The 21,393-nt window shown below is 44.6% G+C and overlaps 1 protein-coding gene across 5 annotated transcripts in view; it reads left to right on the top strand.

Moving 5' to 3' along the window:
* WDR59 (WD repeat domain 59) overlaps positions 1-21,393 on the top strand; it is a 137,245-nt gene that overhangs the window by 11,932 nt on the left and 103,920 nt on the right. For 2 of the 5 annotated variants that reach the window (XM_010350625.3, XM_010350624.3), the window contains exons 2-3: positions 7,305-7,354; positions 18,184-18,319. In XM_010350625.3, the coding sequence (XP_010348927.1) occupies positions 7,314-7,354; positions 18,184-18,319 (177 nt within the window). In that variant the 5' untranslated portion in view covers positions 7,305-7,313. Of the gene's footprint in view, positions 1-7,304; positions 7,355-13,090; positions 18,320-21,393 lie in introns of those variants that run through there. The other 3 variants (XM_074406368.1, XM_074406354.1, XM_074406361.1) reach the window with 3 other exon arrangements.

Genomic DNA, 21,393 nt, shown 5'->3' with positions numbered 1-21,393 from the left:
AAGAGATTGTCCTGCCTTAGCCTCCTGAGTAGCTGGGATTACAAGCGCCTGCCACCACACCCAGCTAATTTTTGTATTTTTAGTAGATACGGGGTTTCACCACATTGGCCTGACTAGTCTCGATCTTCTGACCTTGTGATTCGCCCACCTTGGCTCCCAAAGTGCTGGGGTTACAGGCATGAGCCACTGCGCCCGGCCTAGACATGAGTTTTAATTGAATTCTGACTGCAAAGCCCATGTAAGCCCTTCCTGCTGCACCAGGCCATGTCCGTTTTACGTCTGTAGAAATGGTAGAAATTTTCCTCCTTTTGATAAATTGTGACTTGTTGCTTTGGATGCTGAAACCAACTGCTTCAGAACACAGCTGCCTTTGGAAGTTGGCTCACCGAGAAATTTTTTAAACAAGGGCAGCAGCAATTTGTATATGGAGTCTTGGGGTTGATTTCCTTCATCAGTTAGCTTGACTTTTTCAAATTATTAATTATATTTTCTCCAAGATAATAAGAATCAAATATCACCATCAACTTTATTTTTAAAAAGGGTGTATAATTCCTAAAGTGGTAGTGTGCCAAAAGCCACCATCCTTCTTGCAGTTGAAGGAACAAAGTCTCCTAAGAAGGACTTGATTCTCTTTTTTTTAGAGATGCCTGTTTTGACAGAGAGCAGTCCTCCACAGTAAGTTGGTTTTCCTGCAGTTTTGGAGAACTTTTCAGAGTGGAAAAGCAAGGATTTGGCTGGGCATGGTGGCACATTCCCATCACCCTAGCCACTTGGGAGGCTGAAGCTGAAGCAGGAAGGTTGTTTGAGCCTAGGAGTTCAACACCAGCCTGGGCAACATAGTGACACCCTATCTATACAAAACATTTAAAACTTAGCCAGGTATGGTGGTGTGCACCTGTAGTCCCAGTTACTTGGGAGGCTGAGGCAGGAGGCTGAGCCCAGAAGTTTGGGGTTACAGTGAGTGCAACTACACTCCAGCCTGCACGACAGAGTGTGACTCTTAAAGAAAGAGAGAGAGGCTGGGCGCGGTGGCTCACATCTGTAATTCCTACACTTTGGGAGGTCGAGGCAGGTGGTTCATTTAAGGTCAGGAGTTTAAGACTAGCCTGGCCAACATGGTGAAATCTCCTCTCTAAAAAAATACAAAAACCATTAGCCAGGCATGGTGGCAGGCACCTGTAATCCCAGCTACTCAGGAGGCTGAGGCAGGAGAATTGCTTGAACCCAGGAGGTGGAGGTTGCAGTGAGCCGAGATCATGTCACTATGCTCCAGCCTGGTGAGGGAGCAAGACTCCGTCCCCACCCCCCGAAAAAGAGAGAGAGACAGAGAGAGAGAGAGAGAGAGAGAGAGAGAGAGAGAGAGAGACAGAAGAGAGACAGAAGAAACAAGGAAAGAAAGAACTGATTAAAATTTTACAGTACAGTATAAATTATATGGGTAAGGTATACAAATCTTTTTTTTTTCCCCTCTTTTTGGGGGGGTCACTGTCAGAAACACAAAATTTTGTTTATCCCTTTGTTTTTTTTTTTTTTGAGGAGGAGTTTCGCTCTTGTTACCCAGGCTGGAGTGCAATGGCGCGATCTCGGCTCACCGCAACCTCCACCTCCTGGGTTCAGGCAATTCTCCTGCCTTAGCCTCCTGAGTAGCTGGGATTACAGGCACACACCACCATGCCCAGCTAATTTTTTGTATTTTTAGTAGAGACGGGCTTTCACCATGTTGATCAGGATGGTCTCGATCTCTTGACCTCGTGATCCACCTGCCTCGGCCTCCCAAAGTGCTGGGATTACAGGCTTGAGCCACCGCGCCCGGCCTTATCTCATTATTTTAATAGAACATTTCACATAGCAGGCAGTGAGTTAATACCCTAGGACAGGTGTCCCCGAACTTTTTACACAGGGGGCCAGTTCACTGTCCCTCAGACCCGTTGGAGGGCCGCCACATACTGTGCTCCTTTCACTAACCACCAGTGAAAGAGGTGCCCCTTCCTGAAGTGCGGCAGGGGGCCGCATGCGGCCTGCGGGCTGTAGTTTGGGGACGCCTGCCCTAGTAGGTATTAACGAAACAAATGAACTTGAAAAGTTTATATAAACTCATGGGTGATAAATTATTAAGGGGAATTATCGAGAGAAACTACCAAATATATTCTCAGAGACATCCAGGAACACCTTGGTACATTGTGAGCTGGAAGGACCCTGAATTTGACCTGGTTCTGACCTACCACCTTTTTTTGACTTTTTTTTTTTTTTTTTTTTTGAGATAGGGTCTTGCTTTGTTGTTCAGCCAGGAGTGCAATGGTGTGAACATGGCTCACTGCAGCCTCAACCTCTCGGGCTCAAGAGATCCTCTCCCCTCAGTCCCCCAAATAGCTACAGGTAACATGACTACAGGTACATGACACCATTCCTGGCTAATTTTTTTTTCTTTTTTTAGAGTTGGGGTTTCACCATGTTGTCTAGGCTGGTCTCAAACTCCCAGGCTCAAAGCAATCCTCCTGCCTTGGCCTCCCAAGTGCTGAGATTCTAGATGTGCACCACCATGCCCAGCCCCGACCATCTTTCACACTATAGATTATTACAGAGCACCTTTGTGTATAAAGCACCTTGCTGGGTGCTCTGGGAAAAATGAAATAGACTGTGCTCAGCAGGGCTCATCAACTAGTGGAGGAAGAAAAACATGTATAGCCATAACTAAACACAAAGCAAGTTGTGGTGTGACAGAGGGCAGAGAAAGTGCTTTTGGAAAAGGTGGAACCTGCTTAGAGGTCCCTGGGAGAGCTTCTTAGAGGAGGTATATCTTGAGATTTAGGAGATAAATAAAATCAAGCGAAATGACAAATCTGGAGGTTTCACATTGCCTGCCTTTAAATTTTACTGTACTACTGTGTTAACTAAGACAGCATGGTACTGCTATAAAAATCAACATATCGATCAATGGAACACAATAGAAAACAGAGAAATAAAGCTACATACCTACAACCAACTGATCTTTGACAAAGTCGACAAAAATTAACAAAGGGGAAAGGAGTTCTAGACCAGCCTGGGCAACATGGTGAAACCCCATCTCTACCAAAAATACAAAAAAATTGGCTGGGCGTGGTGGCTCACACCTGTAATCCCAGCACTTTGGGAGGCCGAGGCGGGAGGATCAGGAGGTCAAGAGATTGAGACCATCCTGGCCGACATGGTGAAACCCTGTCTCTACTAAAAAATACAAAAAAATTAGTTGGGTGTGATTGCATGTCCCTGTGGTCCCACCCATTTGGAAGGCTGAGGTGAGAGGATCACTTGAACCCAGGAGGTGGAGGTTGCAGTGAACTGAGTTTGAGCTACCGCACTCCAGGCTGGGCAACAGAGTGAGACCCTGTGTCAAGAAAACTCCCCAAAACTCCACAAAAAGTAGCTGGGCATGGTGGTGTGCACTCGGGAGGCTGAGGTGGGAGGATCATTTCAACCTGGGTGTTTGAGGCTGTGGTGAGCTGAGATCGTGGCACTGCAGTCTAACCTGTGTGACGGTCTCACACATACGCATGAAAGTTTATTGCAAATTGACTTTATATGTCTTTGTTTGGTACAAAATGTTATTATTTATGAATATAATTATTTAAGAATAGTTAAATCAGGCAAATTAACATATTTAGAAACAATTACTTGTAAACATTTTGATATACTTTCTTCAGTGTTTCTTTCTTCCTTTCTTCCTTCCTTTCTCTCTTTCTTGCCCGCCTGCCTGCCTTCCTTCCTTTCTTTCCTTCTTTCTTTCTTTCTCTCCTTCTCTTTCTCTCTTTCTTTCATCTCACTCTATCACCTAGGCTGGAGTGCAGTGGTACGACCTCGGCTCACTGCAGCCTCTGCCTCCTAGGTTCAAGGGATTCCTCTGCCTCAGCCTCCCAAGTAGCTGGGATTACAAGTATGCCGCCACACATGGCTAATATTTGTATTTTTAGTGGAGACGAGGTTTCACCATGTTAGCCAGGCTGGTGTCGAGCTAGCCACAAGTGATCCGCCTGTCTCAGCCTCCCAAAGTGCTGGGATTACAGGCATCCTGGCAAACATGGTGAAACCCCGACTCTACTAAAAATACAAAATTAGCTGTGATGGTGCATGCCTGTAATCTCAGCTACTTGGGAGGCTGAGGCAGGAGAATCACTTGAACCCGAGAGGTGGAGGTTGCAGTGAGCTGAGATTGCGCCATTGCACTCCAGCCCGGGTAACAAGTGAGAAACTCTGTTATATATAAATATATGTAATATATAACATATAATACATAGTATGTAATATATAAAATATGTGTAATATATAATATAAAATGTATAATATATAATACAATATATAATGTAATATATGTATATAAGATATAAGATATAATATATAATGTATATAACATACATATTTTATGTTATATACTATATAATATAATATATACATATTTTTAAGTAGCCAATTTAAATTTTAGTCTGGAAGAGGACATAAAATGCCACTTGACTTCTCTAACCTGTCTTTAATCTGCAGCAGGCACCTTTCTTTAGACTGCCAGGAGATTCCGTCTCAGTCATCACAGGGCTTCCCCTCCTCACTTGCACTGGATCATACAAAATCCCACAGTCCCGTGGTTCTTAACCGATGTCTAGAATTCCCCATCTGGTGTGCTGAGGGTGGACAGGGCTTGGGTTGCAGACTCCTTTCATCCCACAAAGCACTAACTTTGTCTAGTCAGGCTGTCTTCACTTCCTCTGCTCAGTGTTTCTTTCTCCATTCCTTCTTTGGGGCAGCGTAGTGTAACCTTCCTTAGTGTATTCCTGCAAATGCAGTGGTAGCCTTTTTTTTCTAGGGTAGTGGTGGGGAAAATCATATAGGTGGTATTGTGGTGGTGGTTTTTCTTTTTTTAAATAACTTCCCCTGATATGGGTGAGTTATGATACTATATTTGCCTTTTTTTCTTTTCTTTTTCTTTCTTTCTTTTTTTTTTTTTTTTTTGAGACAAAATCTCTCTGTGTCACCCAGGCCAGAGTACATGGCAAGATGTCAGCTCACTGCATGCAACTTCTAGCCTCCTGGGTTCAAGCAATCCTCCCACCTCAGCCTTTTGAGCAGCTGGGATTACAGGTGCATGCCACCATGCCTGGCTAATTTTTGTATTTTTAGTAGAAATGGGGTTTCACCATGTTGGCTGGGCTGATCTCGAACTCCTGACCTCAGGTGATCCATCTGCCTTGGCCTCCCAAAGTTCCAGGATTACAGGCATGAGTCACTGCATCCAGCCGAGATCTTTCTATCTTAAGGTCAACTGATTGGGACCTTAATTATATCTGTAAGATCCCTTCCCGATAGTACCTAGATTAGTGTTCAGTGAGTGCTAAAAAGTGGGGGAAAAGGTGTGTATATACCAAGTGCCTGGAATCTTGGGGGCCCCAGACTCCCCAGAAAGATGACACAGATCTTGTTAGAGGAACCATCTTGCCCTCCTCCTTACTGTCTGTAAATTGCACAGAGGAGTCCTGGAAATGGCATGTCATTTCACTGCCTTCCTTTCCGTCTTCTTTCTGCTCCTGACTCTGATGCACTGAGGGGTGCATATTAATCATTTTGCAGGCTCTGGCGAGAGTACTTCGGCTTCCCCAGTATTACCCATGTTGTTTCTTGAGGGTGGACAACTTGAGAAACCCACTAAATAAGGCCAGCGAGGGTGAGGGAAAGAATGTGCTTACCATTTGTGATTGTGACACAATGTATAAAATGGATTCTTTGTTGATACTGTCTTGGAGAGAACTTAGAGCATTTAATGACCAAACAGTGGTACAGACTGTTTCATGATACTGCCATAAGTATGCAGCAGGATTTGAACTTGACCAAAGAAAAAAAATCAGGGCAATAACTGCCAGGATTAAAATAAGCCTTGTGGCCGGGCACGGAGGCTCACACCTGTAATCCCAGCACTTTAGGAGGATGAGGCGGGTGGATCACCTGAGGTCAGGAGTTCGAGACCAGCCTGACCAACAAGGCGAAACCCTGTCTCTACTAAAAATACAAAAATTAGCCAGGCTTGGTGATGTGCACCTGTAGTCCCAGCTACTTGGGAGGCTGAGACAGGAGAATTGCTTGAACCTGGGAGGCGGAGGTTGCCGTGAGCTGAGATCGTGCCATTGCACTCCAGCCTGGGCAATGGAGTGAGACTCCATTAAAAAATAAATAAATAAATAAACCTTGTGCTTCAGACTGAATGCACATTCTTTGGACTCAGTGCAGTCTCTTGGGAGTTAGACCTTGGATCCTGAAATGATATGATAGTGCTCCCTAGGAATTGGGAGTCCTGGGAAATAGAAACCAGTTAAATGTGCTAGAAATTTCAGAGCAAATGTGACCTGGGCATGTCAGCATCAAGCATATGACCTTGGATTCATCAGGGATGGTGTTTGAATATTGCCAACTGCCATTTGGTTTGAGAAGTCCATGCCCTTTGGGAAGTCAGTCCATGCCCTTTGGGAAGTCATGAGTGTCTTGGGTGTGTGTGGGGGGGTGGGGGCCTCCTGGGTTAGGTTTCACTTGGAAGAGGTTCTTTGTGCACAGTAGCTGCTGTTTTCTCTGAGCTAGTCAGTCTCCCCATGGGCTCCAGGACTTCTGACTCTTCAATTTATTTTTTATTTGTTTTTTTGAGATAGAATCTCACTCTGTTGCCCAGGCTGGAGTGCAGTGGTGCGATATGGGTTCATGCAACCTCTGCTTCCTGGGTTCAAGTGATTCTCCTGTCCCAGCCTCCTCAGTAGCTGGGATTGCAGGTGCCAGCCACAATGCCTGGCTAATTTTTGTATTTTTAGTAGAGATAGGGTTTCACCATGTTGGCCAAGCTGGTCTTGAACTCCTGACCTCAAATGATCTCAGCATCCCAAAGTGCTAGGGTTACAGGTGTGACCTACCACCCACACCCAGCTTGTCTCTTCAGTTTAGAATGTGCCGGCTTGGTGGTGTGTAGTCTTGGTGTGGGAGTAACAGATAGCAACTGCCCTGTTGTCAAAAACGAATGTGTACTTGGGAGGCTGAGATGGGAGGATCACGTGAGATCAGGAGTTCAAGTCCAGCCTGGGCAATATAGCAAGACTGTCTCTACAAAAAAATATAAAAAAGCAAATGCGAAATTTGGTTGTGAATTAGAAGTGGGTCAGCAAAAGCATCCACTGTAGAGAACTAATGATACTTTCAAGCTGGGGACTTCTGGGGAGATAGGAAGAGGGAGAGCCACGGAGACCTCTGCCTTCTCTCCCTGGCTGGGTTTGCTGGCAGCACTGAATCTGTGTTCTTTCCCACAGGCAACTGCGATGTCTGTGGACTGTCTTGGGCAGCATGCAGTGCTTTCTGGGTAAGTAAGCTTGCAGAGTTTGTCTGCCATGATTTCTGGAAACAAATTGCAAATCAGGGGGTTTCTGGGAACTTGGAAGCTATTCTTATATTTAAGGATTACAGTTGTAGAGTTTATTTCTAATATCTTGTTTACCTCAGTGCTACTTGTAGGGATTATTTGCAGTTTATTTTAATCTCTTATCTAATAGCTAAGCAATAAAATACCTTTGAAGTTTTAGTGACTGGTAGCTTGGACTTGAAATTGCAATTTTTTTTTTTTTTGAGACGAAGTTTCGCTCTCATCTCCCAGGCTGGACTGCAATGGCACAATCTCGGCTCACCTCTGCCTCCGAGGTTCAAGTGATTCTCCTGCCTCAGCCTCCCAAGTAGCTGGGATTTCAGACATGCACCATTATGCCTGCCTAATTTTGTATTTTTAGTAGATTTGGGGTTTTTCTATGTTAGTCAGGCTGCTGTCAAACGCCCCACCTCAGGTGATCCGCCTGCCTTGGCCTCCCAAAGTGCTGGGATTATTGGCGTGAGCCACCACGCCTGGCGAAATTGCAGTTTTGTGTTTACCACAAGACTCAAGGATATTTGCAACTATATACCTGAAGGATGTAATCTGGGATAATCAAGGAGGTAGTTCCTGGGATTGAAGGAATCTGAATTCCAGTTTGGTGGTGCCATTAATTATGAGCCTCTGGACATTTATTCAGTTTGGCCTAACTGGACTTTGGTTTTCTCATGAAGGAATGTTATTTCATCATGAAGGAATCGAATGACGTAGTTTCTCTAGTGTCTTCTGGCTCAAAATTTTTAAGACTTGGCCAATAAGGGCCACGTCTGCTTTTGCTAATGAAAACCCTAGCATTGTAACATTGGGATAAAGTGCGATAATCAAGCCGGGCATGGTGACTCATGCCTCTAGTCCCAGATACTTGGGAAGCTGACATAGGAGAATTACTTGAGCCAGGGGCTTTTCAAGACCAGCCTGGTCAACATAGCAAGACCTCCTCCCCACCAAAATGTTTTTAACAGTCATGGTCCCCTTTCCCTTTTGTGTTGCTCTCAATGATAGCCCTTACCCCTAGGAGTGACTGTGTTTTTATTAATGTAGTTGTTTATGAACCCATTTACAAATCAGTGAAAATACTTTCTTTTCTATTAGCTACATTACTTTATTTTGAAATTGTGTTTTAATTTACCTTTTTTAAAAAAAGCACACAACATGGTAAACATTTAAAAAGTTCAAAAGGATATACAGTGAAAATCAAATTTCCTTCCTACCTCTGACCTCCTCCCCAGAGACAATTATTATCATTTTTTTGTGTGTCATACTGGGTACACAGGCAAGGAAAGGTTGGTATCTCTTTTCTGCCACCAGCTCCCTGCTCACATTTTTTTTTTTTTCTTTTTGAGACGGAGTTTTACTCTTATTGCCCAGGCTGGAGTGCAGTGGCGTGGTCTTGGCTCACTACAACCTCCGCCTTCCGGTTTCAAGTGATTCTCCTGCCTCCGCCTCCAGAGTAGCTTGGATTACAGGTGACCGCCACCACCCCTGGCTAATTTTTGCATTTTTAGTAGAGATGGGGTTTCACCATGTTGACCAGGTCAGTCTTGAACTCTTGACTTAGTGATCTGCCTGCCTCAGTCTCCCAAAGTGCTGGGATTACAGGCATGAGCTTCCATGCCTGGCACACATACTTACTATTTTTCAACATGATATTGAAGCTCTTTATTTCTTTTTCTTTCTTTCTTTTTTTTTTTTAAGAGTAGGGGTCTTGCTTTGTTGTCCAGGCTGGTCTTGAACTGCTTGGCTCAAGCACTCCTCTCACCTTGGCCTCATTTCATTTTCTCCTTCTCTCTCTCTTTCTTTCTTTGCTTCTTTCTTTTGAGACAGGGTCTCACTCTGTCGCCCGGGCTGGAGTGCAGTCACTGGTGTGATCTCAGCTCACTGCGGCCTCGACATCTCATATTCAAGCGATCCACCTGCCTCTGCCTTGGCCTCTCAAAGTCTTTTCTTTTCTTTTTTAAATTTAATTTTATTTTAAGTTCCAGGATACCTGTGCAGGATGTGCAGGTTTGTTACATAGATAAATGTGTGCCATGGTAGTTTGCTGCATCTGTGAACCCATCACCTAAGTATTAAGCTCCACATGCATTAGCTATTTATCCTGATGCTTTCCCTCCCTCTGGTCCCCCAACAAACCCCAGTGTGCATTGTTCCCCTACCTGTGTTCTTGTGTACTTAATGTTTTAGCTGGGCATGGTGGCACATGCCTGTAATCTCACCTACTCAGGAGGCTGAAGCAGAAGAATTGCTTGAACCTGGAAGGCACAGGTTTTGGCTTTCTGTTCTTGTGTTAGTTTGCTGAGCATAATGGCTTTCAGCTCCATCCATGTTCCTGCAAACGATATGATCTTGTTCATTTTTTATGGCTGCGTACTATTTCATGATGTATATGTACCACAGTTTCTTTATCCAGTCTACCATTGGTGGGCATTTGGGTTGATTCCATGTCTTTGCGATTGTGAATAGTGCTTCACTGAACATATGTGTGCATGTATCTTTATATTAGAATGATTTAGATGCCTCTGGGTACGTACCCAGTAATGGGATTGCTGGGTCAAATGGTATTTCTTCCTCTAGGTCTTTCAGGAATCTCTTACCTCTCCTGTTCAACATAGTGTTGAAAGTTCTGGCCAGGGAAGTCAGGCAAGAGAAAGAAATAATTAATATTCAAACAGGAAGAGAGAGAGAAAAAAGAAAAAACAAATGGAGAGGAAGTCAAACTGTCCCTGTTTGCAGATGACATGATCCTATATCTAGAAAACCTCATTGTCTCAGGCCAAAAGCTTTTTAAGCTGATAAGCAACTGTAGCACAATTTCAGGATATAAAATCGATGTGTAAAAATCATAATCATTACATACACTAATAGTAGGCAAGGAGAGAGCCAAATTATGAATGAACTCACATTCACAATTGTTACAAAGAGAGTAAAATACCTAGGAATACAGCTAACAAGGGAGGTGAAAGACCTCTTCAAGGAGAACTACAATCCATGGTACAAGGAAATCAGAGAGGACAGAAACAAATAGAAAAAATAGTCCATGTTTATGGATAGGAAGAATCAGTATTGTGAAAATGGCCATAGTGCCCAAAGTAGTTTATAGATTCAATGCTCTTTCCATTAAACTTCCGCTGACATTCTTCACGGAATTATAAAAAACTATGAAATTCACGTGAAACCAAAAAAGAACCTGTATAGCCAAGACAGTTCTTTTTTTTTTTTTTTTTTGAGGCGGAGTTTCGCTCTTGTTACCCAGGCTGGAGTGCAATGGCGCGTTCTCGGCTCACTGCAACCTCCGCCTCCTGGGCTCAGGCAATTCTCCTGCCTCAGCCTCCTAAGTAGCTGGGATTACAGGCATGCACCACCACGCCCAGCTAGTTTTTTGTATTTTTAGTAGAGACAGGGTTTCACCATGTTGACCAGGATGGTCTCGATCTTTCGACCTCGTGATCCACCCGCCTCGGCCTCCCAAAGTGCTGGGATTACAGGCTTGAGCCACCGTGCCCGGCCTAGCCAAGACAGTTCTAAATAAAAAGAACAAACCTGAAGGTATCACGTTACCTGACTTTAAACTATCCTACAAGGCTACAGTAACCAAAACAGCATGGTACTGGTACAAAAACAGACACATTCACCAATGGAACAGAATAGAGATATCAGAAATAAGACCACCCATCTACAACCATCTGATTTTTAACAAACCTGACAAAAACAATGGGGAAAGGATACCCTATTTAACAAGTGGTGCTGGGAGAACCGGCTAGCCATATGCAGAAAATGGAAACTGGACCCCTTCCTTACACTTTTTTTTTTTTTTTTTTTTTTTTTTGAGACAGAGTTTTGCTCTTGTTACCCAGGCTGGAGTGCAATGGCGCGATATCGGCTCACCGCAACCTCCGCCTCCTGGGTTCAGGCAATTCTCCTGCCTCAGCCTCCTGAGTAGCTGGGATTACAGGCACGTGCCACCATGCCCAGCTAATTTTTTTGTATTTTTAGTAGAGACGGGGTTTCACCATGTTGACCAGGTTGGTCTCGATCTCTCGACCTTGTGATCCACCCGCCTCGGCCTCCCAAAGTGCTGGGATTACAGGCTTGAGCCACCGCGCCCGGCCTCCCTTCCTTACACTTTATAAAAAAATTAACTCAAAATGGATTAAAGACTTAAATGTAAAACCCAAAACTGTAAAACTGTAGAAGAAAATCTAGGCAGTACCATTCAGGACATAGGCATGGGCAAAGATTTTGTGACAGAAACACCAAAAGCAATTGCAACAAAAGTGAAGTTGACAAACGGGATCTGATTAAACTAAAAAGCTTCTGCACAGCAAATAGCAAATGAAACAATCATCACAGTGAACAGACAGCCTACAGAATGGGAGAAAATTCTTGCAAACTATCCATCTGACAAAGGTCTAACATCCAGAATCTGCAAGGAACTTAACCTCATTAAAAAGTGGGCAAAGGACATGAAAAGACACCTTTCAAAAGAAGACATTTATGCAGCCAACAAATGTGTGGGAAAAAAAAAGCTCATCATTACTGATCATAGAGAAATGCGAATCAAAACCGCAATGAGACCCCATCTCTTGCTCGTCAGAGTGGCAATTATTAAAAAGTCAAGGAACAACAGATGCTGGTGAGGCTGTGGAGAAATAGGAATTCTTTCACACTGTTGGAGGGAATGTAAACTAGTTCAACCATTGTGAAAGACATTGTGGTGATTCTGGAAAGACCTAGAACTTTCATTTTCATTTATATATATATTTTTTTGAGACTGAGTTTTGCTCTCGTTACCCAGGCTGGAGTGCAATGGCGCGATCTCGGCTCACCGCAACCTCCGCCTCCTGGGTTCAGTTAATTCTCCTGCCTCAGCCTCCTGAGTAGCTGGGATTACAGGCACGTGCCACCATGTTCAACTAATTTTTTGTATTTTTAGTAGAGACGGGGTTTCACCATGTTGACCACGATGGTCTCAATCTCTTGACCTCGTGATCCGCCCGCCTCGGCCTCCCAAAGTGCTGGGATTACAGGCTTGAGCCACCGCGCCCGGCCCTCACTTATATATCTATATATTTGGAGACAAGGTTTCACTCTGTTGCCTAGGTGGGTATGCAGATCATGGCTCACTGCAGTCTTGACTTCCAGGGCTCAAATGATCCTTCTGCCTCAGCCTCCTGAGATGCTGGGACTGCTGGCATGTACCACCACGCCTGCCTGGCTAATTTTTTTCTTTCTTTTTTTTTTCTTCCTCTTCCTCTTCTTCTTCTTCTTCCTCTTCCTCTTCCTCCTCTTCCTCTTCCTCCTCCTCTTCCTCTTCCTCCTCTTCTCCTTCTCCTCCTCCTCCTCTCCTCCTCCTCTCCTCCTCCTCTCCTCCTCCTCCTCTCCTCCTCCTCCTCTCCTCCTCCTCCTCTCCTCCTCCTCCTCTCCTCCTCCTCCTCTCCTCCTCCTCCTCCTCCTCCCCCCTCCTCCCCCTCCTCCCCCTCCCCCTCCCCTCCCCTCCCCCTCCCCTCCCCCCTCCCCCTCCCCCTCCCCCGCCACCACCTCCTCCTCCTCCTCCTCCTTTTTTTTGTAGAGACAGGGTCTCCCTATGTTGCCCAGGCTAGTCTTGAACTCCTGGGCTCAAGTGATCCTCCTTCCTTGGCCTCCCAAAGTGCTGAGATTATAGATGTGAGCTGCTGCACCTGGCCTTTTCTTATACTGAATTTTACAATATATGTAGTAAACTGTTTAAAGCGTGGTAAACTTAAGTAAATAGCTAAAATTTACAAATATATACACCCATCGCGCCCGGCTATTTTTGTAGTTTTAATAGAGACAGGATTTTGCCATGTTGGCTAGGCTGGTCTCAAACTCCAGATCTCGGATGATCTGCCCACCTCAGCCTCCCAAAGTGCTGGGATTACAGGTGTGTACCACCATGCCCAGCCTCATTTTTTTCTTCTCTTTCTTTCTTTTTGGAATTCCTATTAGTAGTCAGTGTTGGGTATCCTATATGACTTTTCTTTTGGCCTTTTTGTCTCTTTTACATTCTGGGAGTTTTAAATTTAGCTTCTAACACTGCTATCAGATTTTTTTTTTTCTTTTTGAGATGAAGTTTCACTCTTGTTACCCAGGCTGGAGTGCAATGGCACGATCTTGACTCACCACAACCTCTGCCTCCTGGGTTCAAGCAATTCTTCTGCCTCAGCCTCCTGAGTAGCTGGGACTACAGATGCGTGCCACCATGCCCAGCTAATTTAGTAGAGACGGGGTTTTACCTTGTTGACCAGGATGGTCTCAATCTCTTGACCCCGTGATCCACCTGCCTCGGCCTCCCAAAGTGCTGGGATTATAGGTGTGAGCCACTGCACCTGGCCACTACCATCAGATTTTTAAAGTTCAAATACTATTTTAATTTTCAAAAAATTTCAACTATTATTTTAATGTTTATTATTATTTATATTGTCTCTTAACTCTTCCAGAATATTAATTCCAAGATTTTTTCTCTTCTTGGAGATGGAATCTGGCTCTGTTGCCCAGGCTGGAGTGCAGTGGCACAATCTTGGCTCACTGTAGCCTGTGCCTCTCGGGTTCAAGCGATTCTCCAGCCTCAGCCTTCCGAGTAGCTGGGATTATGGATGTGCGCCATCATGCCTGGCTGATTTTTGTATTTTTAGTAGAGACAGGGTTTCACCGTGTTGGCCAGGCTGGTCTAGAACTCCTGGCCTCAAGTGATCCACCCACCGCGGCCTCCCAAAGTGCTGGGATTACAGGTGTGGGCTACTGCGCCCGGCCTCTCTCCTGTGTTTATCTCTGTTTCCTTTGCATTCCCTCTCTTCTTCATCCTTTTTCCTTTTTCTTTTTATTACTATTATTTTGGAGGGTAGTGGGGAGGCAAGAGAGGAGTTTTTTCTTTCTTTTTCTTTTTCTGTTCTGTCACCCAGGCTGGAGCTCAGTGGTGTAATCATGGCTCACTGCAGCCTTGAACTACTGGGCAAGCAATCCTCCTGCCTCAGCCTCCTCAGTAGCTGGGACTACAGGCACATGTTAGCACATCTGGCTAATTTTATTATCAATTTTTTTGTACAGATAGGGTCTTGCCATGTTGACCAGGCTGGTCTTGAACTCCAGGCCTCAAGCGATCCTTCTGCCTCAGCTTATAGCGCTGAGACTTTAAAATGTGAGCTGCTTCGTCCAACCATAAAGCCTTGTTTTATTTTGGTTGTGTTAGTCTCTGCCGCATAGAGGAAGATTTGAGTACAGCACTTTGCACTTCCCAGGTCTGGGGCTGCTCTAGGGGAGAAGAGCACCCACGCTCCACTGAGGCAGCCACCTGGCTGGATGGGTTGCATGTAACCCTCTCCTTAGTGCTCTTTCACACACAGCTCTCCTAGCTTTGTTTTGCGTGTTGTCTTCCAGCCCTACCCCTTGCTCTTGTTTTGAGACTACAGCCTCCAGTTGTGGGGGGAGCAGCTTGCTTCACACTCACTTCTCTCTCCACGAACTTCGACTTTATTTACCCTTTTTTTTTTTTTTTTTTTTTTTGAGATGGAGTCTCAGTCTGTCACCAAGCCTGGAGTGAGGTGGTGCAATCTTGGCTTACTGCAACCCCTGCCTCCCGGGTTCAAACAATTCTCATGCCCCAGCCTCCTGAGTAGCTAGAATTAACAGCTGCCTGTCACCATGCCTAGCTAATTTTTTAGTATTTTTAGTAGAGACGGGGTTTTACCATGTTGGCCAGGCTGGTCTCCAACTTCTGGACCTCAGGTGATCCGCCCACCTCGGCCTCCCAAAGTGCTGAGATTACAGTCGTGAGCCACCGCACCGGCCTACTTAGCTTTCTTTAGCTCAGTTACCATTTGTCCATCTGCTTTTCATTTCCTATCTCATTTTCTTTGCCTTTGGAGGTTTTTTTGTCTTTCTTTACTCTTATTGTAGTGGAGCGTTGGGGAAAATGAAGATAAACACCTGTGTTCTATCAGGCATGTTTACCCTGAAGTGCCCACTTTCTGCTCTTTTATATTTGCTCTGTAAGGTGTCTGCACCCCCATATTGATGCACACCTCATATGTATACCTACTAGCCTTGTGCAGTTGTTCTTCTGATGGGACGATGCCTGCCAGCCATCGCAGGATCAGGTGATTCCTTTGAAGGAGGCCAGAGATTCTAAGTGATCTTTGTTCTGTGATTTTCTTTCTTTTTTTTTTTTTTTTTTTTTTTTGTAAGACGGAATCTTGCTCCGTCGCCCAGGTTGGAGTGTAGTGGTGCGATCTCGGCTCACTGCAACCTCCGCCTCACGGGTTCAAACGATTCTCCTGCCTCAGCCTTCGAGTAGCTCTTCCGAACAGGAATCCTCCACTGCATTTTGGCTCCACGTATGCACAAGATTTCCTTCTCCTTGCACTTGGTGATATCTAGCATGTGGTAGTACTGCCAGTGGTAATGGTAGTACCTCTTTTTTGCGTACTGCTGCTCTGTAACTCTGCAAACACAAACCCACATACTCAAAAGCCCCACTGGGTTAGATAGGCTTTTAATTTGGTGATTTCTCGTAAGCCCCTTAGAGGGGAGGGAGGAGAACTTCCTGAATGTCCCAGCATTTAGAAAACGGAATTCGTCTCTCTAAGAAGAGATGTGGCAGGCCAGGCAGTCCTGTGAAGACCTAGGGACTACAGGCATACGCTACCATGCCCGGCTAATTTTTGTCTTTTTAATAAAGACAGGGTTTCACCATATTGGCCACACTGGTCTTGAACTCCTGACCTCAGGTTCCACCCGCCTCGACCTCCCAAAGTGTTGGAATTACAGGTTTGGACCACTGTGCCCAGACTTGTTCTGAACTTTCTTAGAAGTCCTGGAAGTTCTGTGAAATTGTGTTTTCCCCTGGCTTTTCTTCTTCGAATCCATCATCTCTTCTCAGAGTTTCTGCTACCACATAGAGTTTGTATGCCATTTCCTGGCTCTTCTGAGGAGGGATGATTAATCTTTTCCTTTATTTTGGAGCCTACCTGTTCTCATTGATCTCCACAGGCTTTGAGTGGTCTCTAGGAAAGAATCAAAACCTGATGGCTGCAGTGATGTTGATTCACACACCAAGGGTATTTTACTTAAAAAGAGAACAGGTGGGCCGGGCGCCGATGGCTCAAGCCTGTAATCCCAGCACTTTGGGAGGCCGAGGCGGGCGGATCACGAGGTCGAGAGATCGAGACCATCCTGGTCAACGTGGTGAAACCCTGTCTCTACTAAAAATACAAAAAATTAGCTGGGCATGGTGGTGCGTGCCTGTAGTCCCAGCTACTCAGGAGGCTGAGGCAGGAGAATGGCTTGAACCCAGGAGGCGGAGGTTGCGGTGAGCCGAGATCGTGCCATTGCACTCCAGCCTCAGTAACAAGAGCGGCACTCTGTCTCAAAAAAAAAAAAAAAGAAAATAGGTGAATGTAGGACCTCCCTGTTTTCAGATCATTCATATTGGTTGGCACCTTGAACGTTACTGGCACTTAATGTGTTAGTTTCATTATTATTCCTTTTTGTTATTGTTAGTTCCCCTCCTAATAGATATAGTTTAGTTCTCTTGACCAGGGAGTAGTCAACTTACAGGGGAATTTTGAGATTTTCTACTTCTACAGGATTTTGTCTTAGTAATAAGTTATATGTTTAGCTGCGTGCAGTGGCCCACACCTGTAGTCTCAGCCCTTTGGGAGGCCAAGGTGGGCAGATCACCTGAGGTTGGGAGTTGAAGACCAGCCTGACCAACATGGAAAAACCCCATCTCTACTAAAAATACAAAATTAGTGGGCATGGTGGCACATACTTTTAATCTAAGCTCAGCTACTTCAGAGGCTGAGGCAGAAGAATTGCTTGAACCTGAAAGGAGGAGGTTGCAATGAGCCGAGATCACACCATTGCATTCCAGCCTGGGCAATAAGAGTGAAACTCTGTCTCAAAAGAAAAAAGTTATATGTTTAATTTAACTCACATTTGTTGAGTACAGAGCGCTGTGCCTAGTAATGTGAAGCATACAAAGATATTCAAGATGACCGGGTGCGGTGGCTCACACCTGTAATCCCAGCACTTTGGGAAGCTGAGGTGGGTGGGTCACCTGAGGTCAGGAGTTTGAGGTCAGCCAGCCCAACATGGAGAAACTCTGTCTCTACGAAAAATACAAAAATTAGCCACGCATGGTGGTGGGTGCCTGTAATCTTAGCTACTCGATTGGAACTTGGGAAGTGGAGGTTGCAGTGAGCCGACATCATACCACTGCACTCCAGCCTGGGTGACAGAGTGAGACTGTCTCAAAAAAAGAAAAAAAAAATATTGAAGACATGGTTCATACTGTGAATGCTTAGCTGACTCAGGACAAGAGTCTTAACATTAGTAGTCCTGCTATAGAGATCAATTCTGTGGTCAAAATGTAGACCATGCAATTGGAGTAGTGTGGAATTGATTAATTTAGTAATTAACCTTAGTGGTAGTGGCAGGTGGGGATGTTGGGAAAGGCTGGGAGAAGGGTAGGTTGGAGCTGAATCCAGGGGAGGACCAAACTCTTATGGATGGATGTGGTACGGAAGGCCATCTCTGGAGGTGGGACTCTCACAGGGATACTTCTTCCCTTTGACAGCCACCTTAAGTTACTGTTGTCACTTCTTTGCCTTTCAGAGTAAATAAATGCCATGTGTGTTTGGGTTTTTTGGAGCACTGCTTGCAAATTGTAAGCAATTCCAATTGTGCTTTTCTATATTAATGCCAATGATGTCGTGTTTTTATACTATTATAATGTTGATATTGGTCTCTAGTCGCAGATTCTTATACATCGTCAATCTAGATGCTCCTTTCGAAGGTCACCGAAAGATCTCTCGCCAGAGCAAATGGGACATTGGAGCTGTGCAGTGGAATCCTCATGACAGCTTTGCACACTATTTTGCAGCTTCGGTGAGCTTATTTAAGGAATACAGGAGAATGCTGTTAATTGTGTCATCTGGGGCTGGCGGATCTATGTCCTGTGTAGAGAAGAGAATACAATCCTCATTGCTCAGTTGGAAAAGAGGTTTGGATGGTTTTGAAAGAAAGACAGAGGCAAGTTACCGATTAAATATACATGGGAATGCTCGCTGGTCCCATTGGTGTCAGGCCTTGTGTTTCTAGGGACTGAATCCAGATTTTGAAAGGGAAGCAGGCAAATGCATCCATTACTGTGAGTGGTGAGAACCTGTTTCGTCAGCCGCACTGTAACGAGCCAGTGGACAAATGGCAGATGACTCTGAAAGACATTCTAAGGAGGGTAACCGGGGAGCTGGTGTGGAGTTGACCTTCATTGCTCTCAGAGGGATAAGAAGACTCCCCCTACCCTTCCATTCAAAGGAAGGGATTCTTCTTTGATTGAGAATCATTAGATTTCGTTAACCTCATCAGGTTTTATGTGCCTGTTATGTGTAATTTTTTTCCGCAGAGAAAATGTGTAAGTTTTATTAGGTTTTCTAATAAAACCTAATAAAAGGGATTCATGACTCAAAAAGATTCTGGGCTAGAACCTCTCTGGCATCTTTCTTCAGATTCTGTGTCACACTCTATTCTTCTAGAATAATGAGAGGTCTAAACTTTTTGCTCTTTTTACATTGGGCTGGCAGGAAAGTATTTACAAGAATCCTTCTGATTCACCAGAGGCGGGACCACTGTACAGTCTGTCTCCGTTCTTGTCAGGAAAGGCAGTCTGCAGAAGGAAGGCATCTGAGCAAAGAAAGAACTTTGTCAGCTTGAGAAGGATCAGAAAGCCGCCCTTCCCAGCCATTTGCAAAATAGGATTTGACTTGAACTGTGCATGTCCAAGGTTGCGCTGATTTTCAGGGCTATTCTGAAAGAGAAAGGGAGAGTAAGTCTTCCTGCCTTTCCACTCTCAGCCTGTTTCCTGGGTGATAGAGGGAGCTCTTTTGGTTGGTTTATAACTCTGGATCCTTATTCCCCTCTCACCCTCAGCCCCTGATCGTCTGGTCCAGGGTTTTTTAACCTTGGCACTATTGGCTTATTAGGTCATTCTTTGTCATGGGGCTATCCAGTGCATTGTAGAAGTTCAGTAGCATCCTGGGTCCCTACCTAGAGCTCAGTAGTATCCTTCCCGCCCCTTGTTATGACAATCAGAAATATCTCCGGACTCTGTCAGATGTCCTCTGCAAAGCAAAGTCACCTCTGATTGGGAAACGTAGGTTTAGGCTGATGCCTCAGTAGTTGTACTCAGTGGATTAACACTGCATTTGTCCGGGAATGCTAACAAAGACGGCCTTTTTCGTTTATTTGTTCTTTCACAATTAATCATTTTAAAGTGAAAATTCAGTATCCTTCACTGCGTTCACACTGTTGTATAACCATCACCTCTCTCCAGTTCTCCAACATTTCTGTCCCTCCAGGGTAAAGCTCCTTACTCATTAAGCAGTTTCTTCCCATTCCTCCCTCCCTTGTGACTCCTGGCAACCACCAGTCTGCGCTCTCTCTCAACGGATTGATCTATTCTGGATCTTTCATAGAAATGAAATCATAAAATAAGTGACCTTTTATGTCTGACTTATTTAATTAATTAATTTATTTTGAGACAGAATTTTGCTCTTATCCTCAGGCCTTAGTGCAATGGCGCGATCTTAGCTCACTGCAGTCGCCACCTCCTGGGTTCAAGTGATTCTCCTGCCTCAGCCTGCCATATAGCTGGGCTTACAGGCACTCGCCACCACGTCCGGCAAATTTTTTTGTATTTTTAGTAGAGACAGGTTTCACCATGTTGACCAGGCTGGTCTCAGATGCCTAACTTCAGGTGATCTGCCTGCCTTGGCCTCCCAAAATGCTGGGATTACAGGCGTGAGCCACCGTGCCTAGCCCCTGACTTCTTTTACTCAGCATAATGTTTTAAGGTTCATCCATGTTGCAGCAGGTATCAGAACTTTTTTCCTTTTTATGAATGAATAATATTCCGTTGTATAATTGTCCATTCATCCATCAGAGGACATTTGGGTGCCTATTGAACAGAGGTGGTATGAACATATGTATGGCTGTACTTGTTTTCACTTCTTTTGGGTATACACCTAGGAGTGGAATTGCAGGGTCATATGGTAATTCTGTGTTTAACTTTTAGAGGGAAACACCAAACTCTTTTCCAAAGTGGCTAAATGTTTTATACTCCCATCAGCAATGCACAGAGTTCCAATTTTTCCACAACCTCTCCAAAATTTGTTATTTTTTATATTAAAAAAATAGCCATCCTAGTGGGTGTGAAGTGGTATTTTGTTATGGTTTTAATTTACATTTCTCCAGTGACTAAGGATGTTGAGTATCTTATTGGCCACGTATATGTAATTTTTTTGGAGAAATGTCTATTCAAGGCCTCTGGCCTTTTTTGAATTGGGTTGTTTGCATTTTTACTGTTGAGTTGTAGGAGTTTTTTATATATTCTGGATATTAGACCTTTATCAGATGTATTATTTGCAAATGTTTTCTCCCCTTCTGTTGGTTGTCTTTTTTGCATTCCTGATAGTGTTCTTAGATACACAAAAGCTTTAATTTTGATGAAGTTTAATTTACCTATTTTTTTCTTTTGTTCTTGGTTGGAAGGCAACTTTTTTTTTTTTTGAGATGGAATCTTGCTCTGTTGCCCAGGATGGAGTGCAGTGGCGCCATCGGTTCATTGCAGCCTCTGCCTACCAGGTTCAAGGACTTCTCGGGCCTCAGCCTCCCAAGTAGCTGGGACTGCAGGTTTGCGCCACCATGCCTGGCTAATTTTTAGTAGAGACGGGGTTTCACCATGTAGGCCAGGCTGGTCTTGAACTCCTGACCTCAAATAATCCACCTGCCTCAGCTTCCCAGAGTGCTGGGATTACAGGCATGAGCCACTGTGCCTGGCCAGAAGGCAACCTTTTGAGAAATCTTTATTAGGCAAATCTGAGGTCAAGTCCTAGTTGTTTTTTTTGTTGTCGTTTGTTTGTTTTTTTGAGATAGAGTTTCACTCTTGTTGTCCAGGTTGGAGT

This window comes from Saimiri boliviensis, chromosome 1, assembly GCF_048565385.1.
Source record: "Saimiri boliviensis isolate mSaiBol1 chromosome 1, mSaiBol1.pri, whole genome shotgun sequence".
Classification (NCBI taxonomy): Eukaryota; Metazoa; Chordata; class Mammalia; order Primates; family Cebidae; genus Saimiri; species Saimiri boliviensis.
The sequence above is the reverse complement of the archived record's forward strand: the minus strand, read 5'-3'. Positions and strand labels throughout refer to the sequence as shown.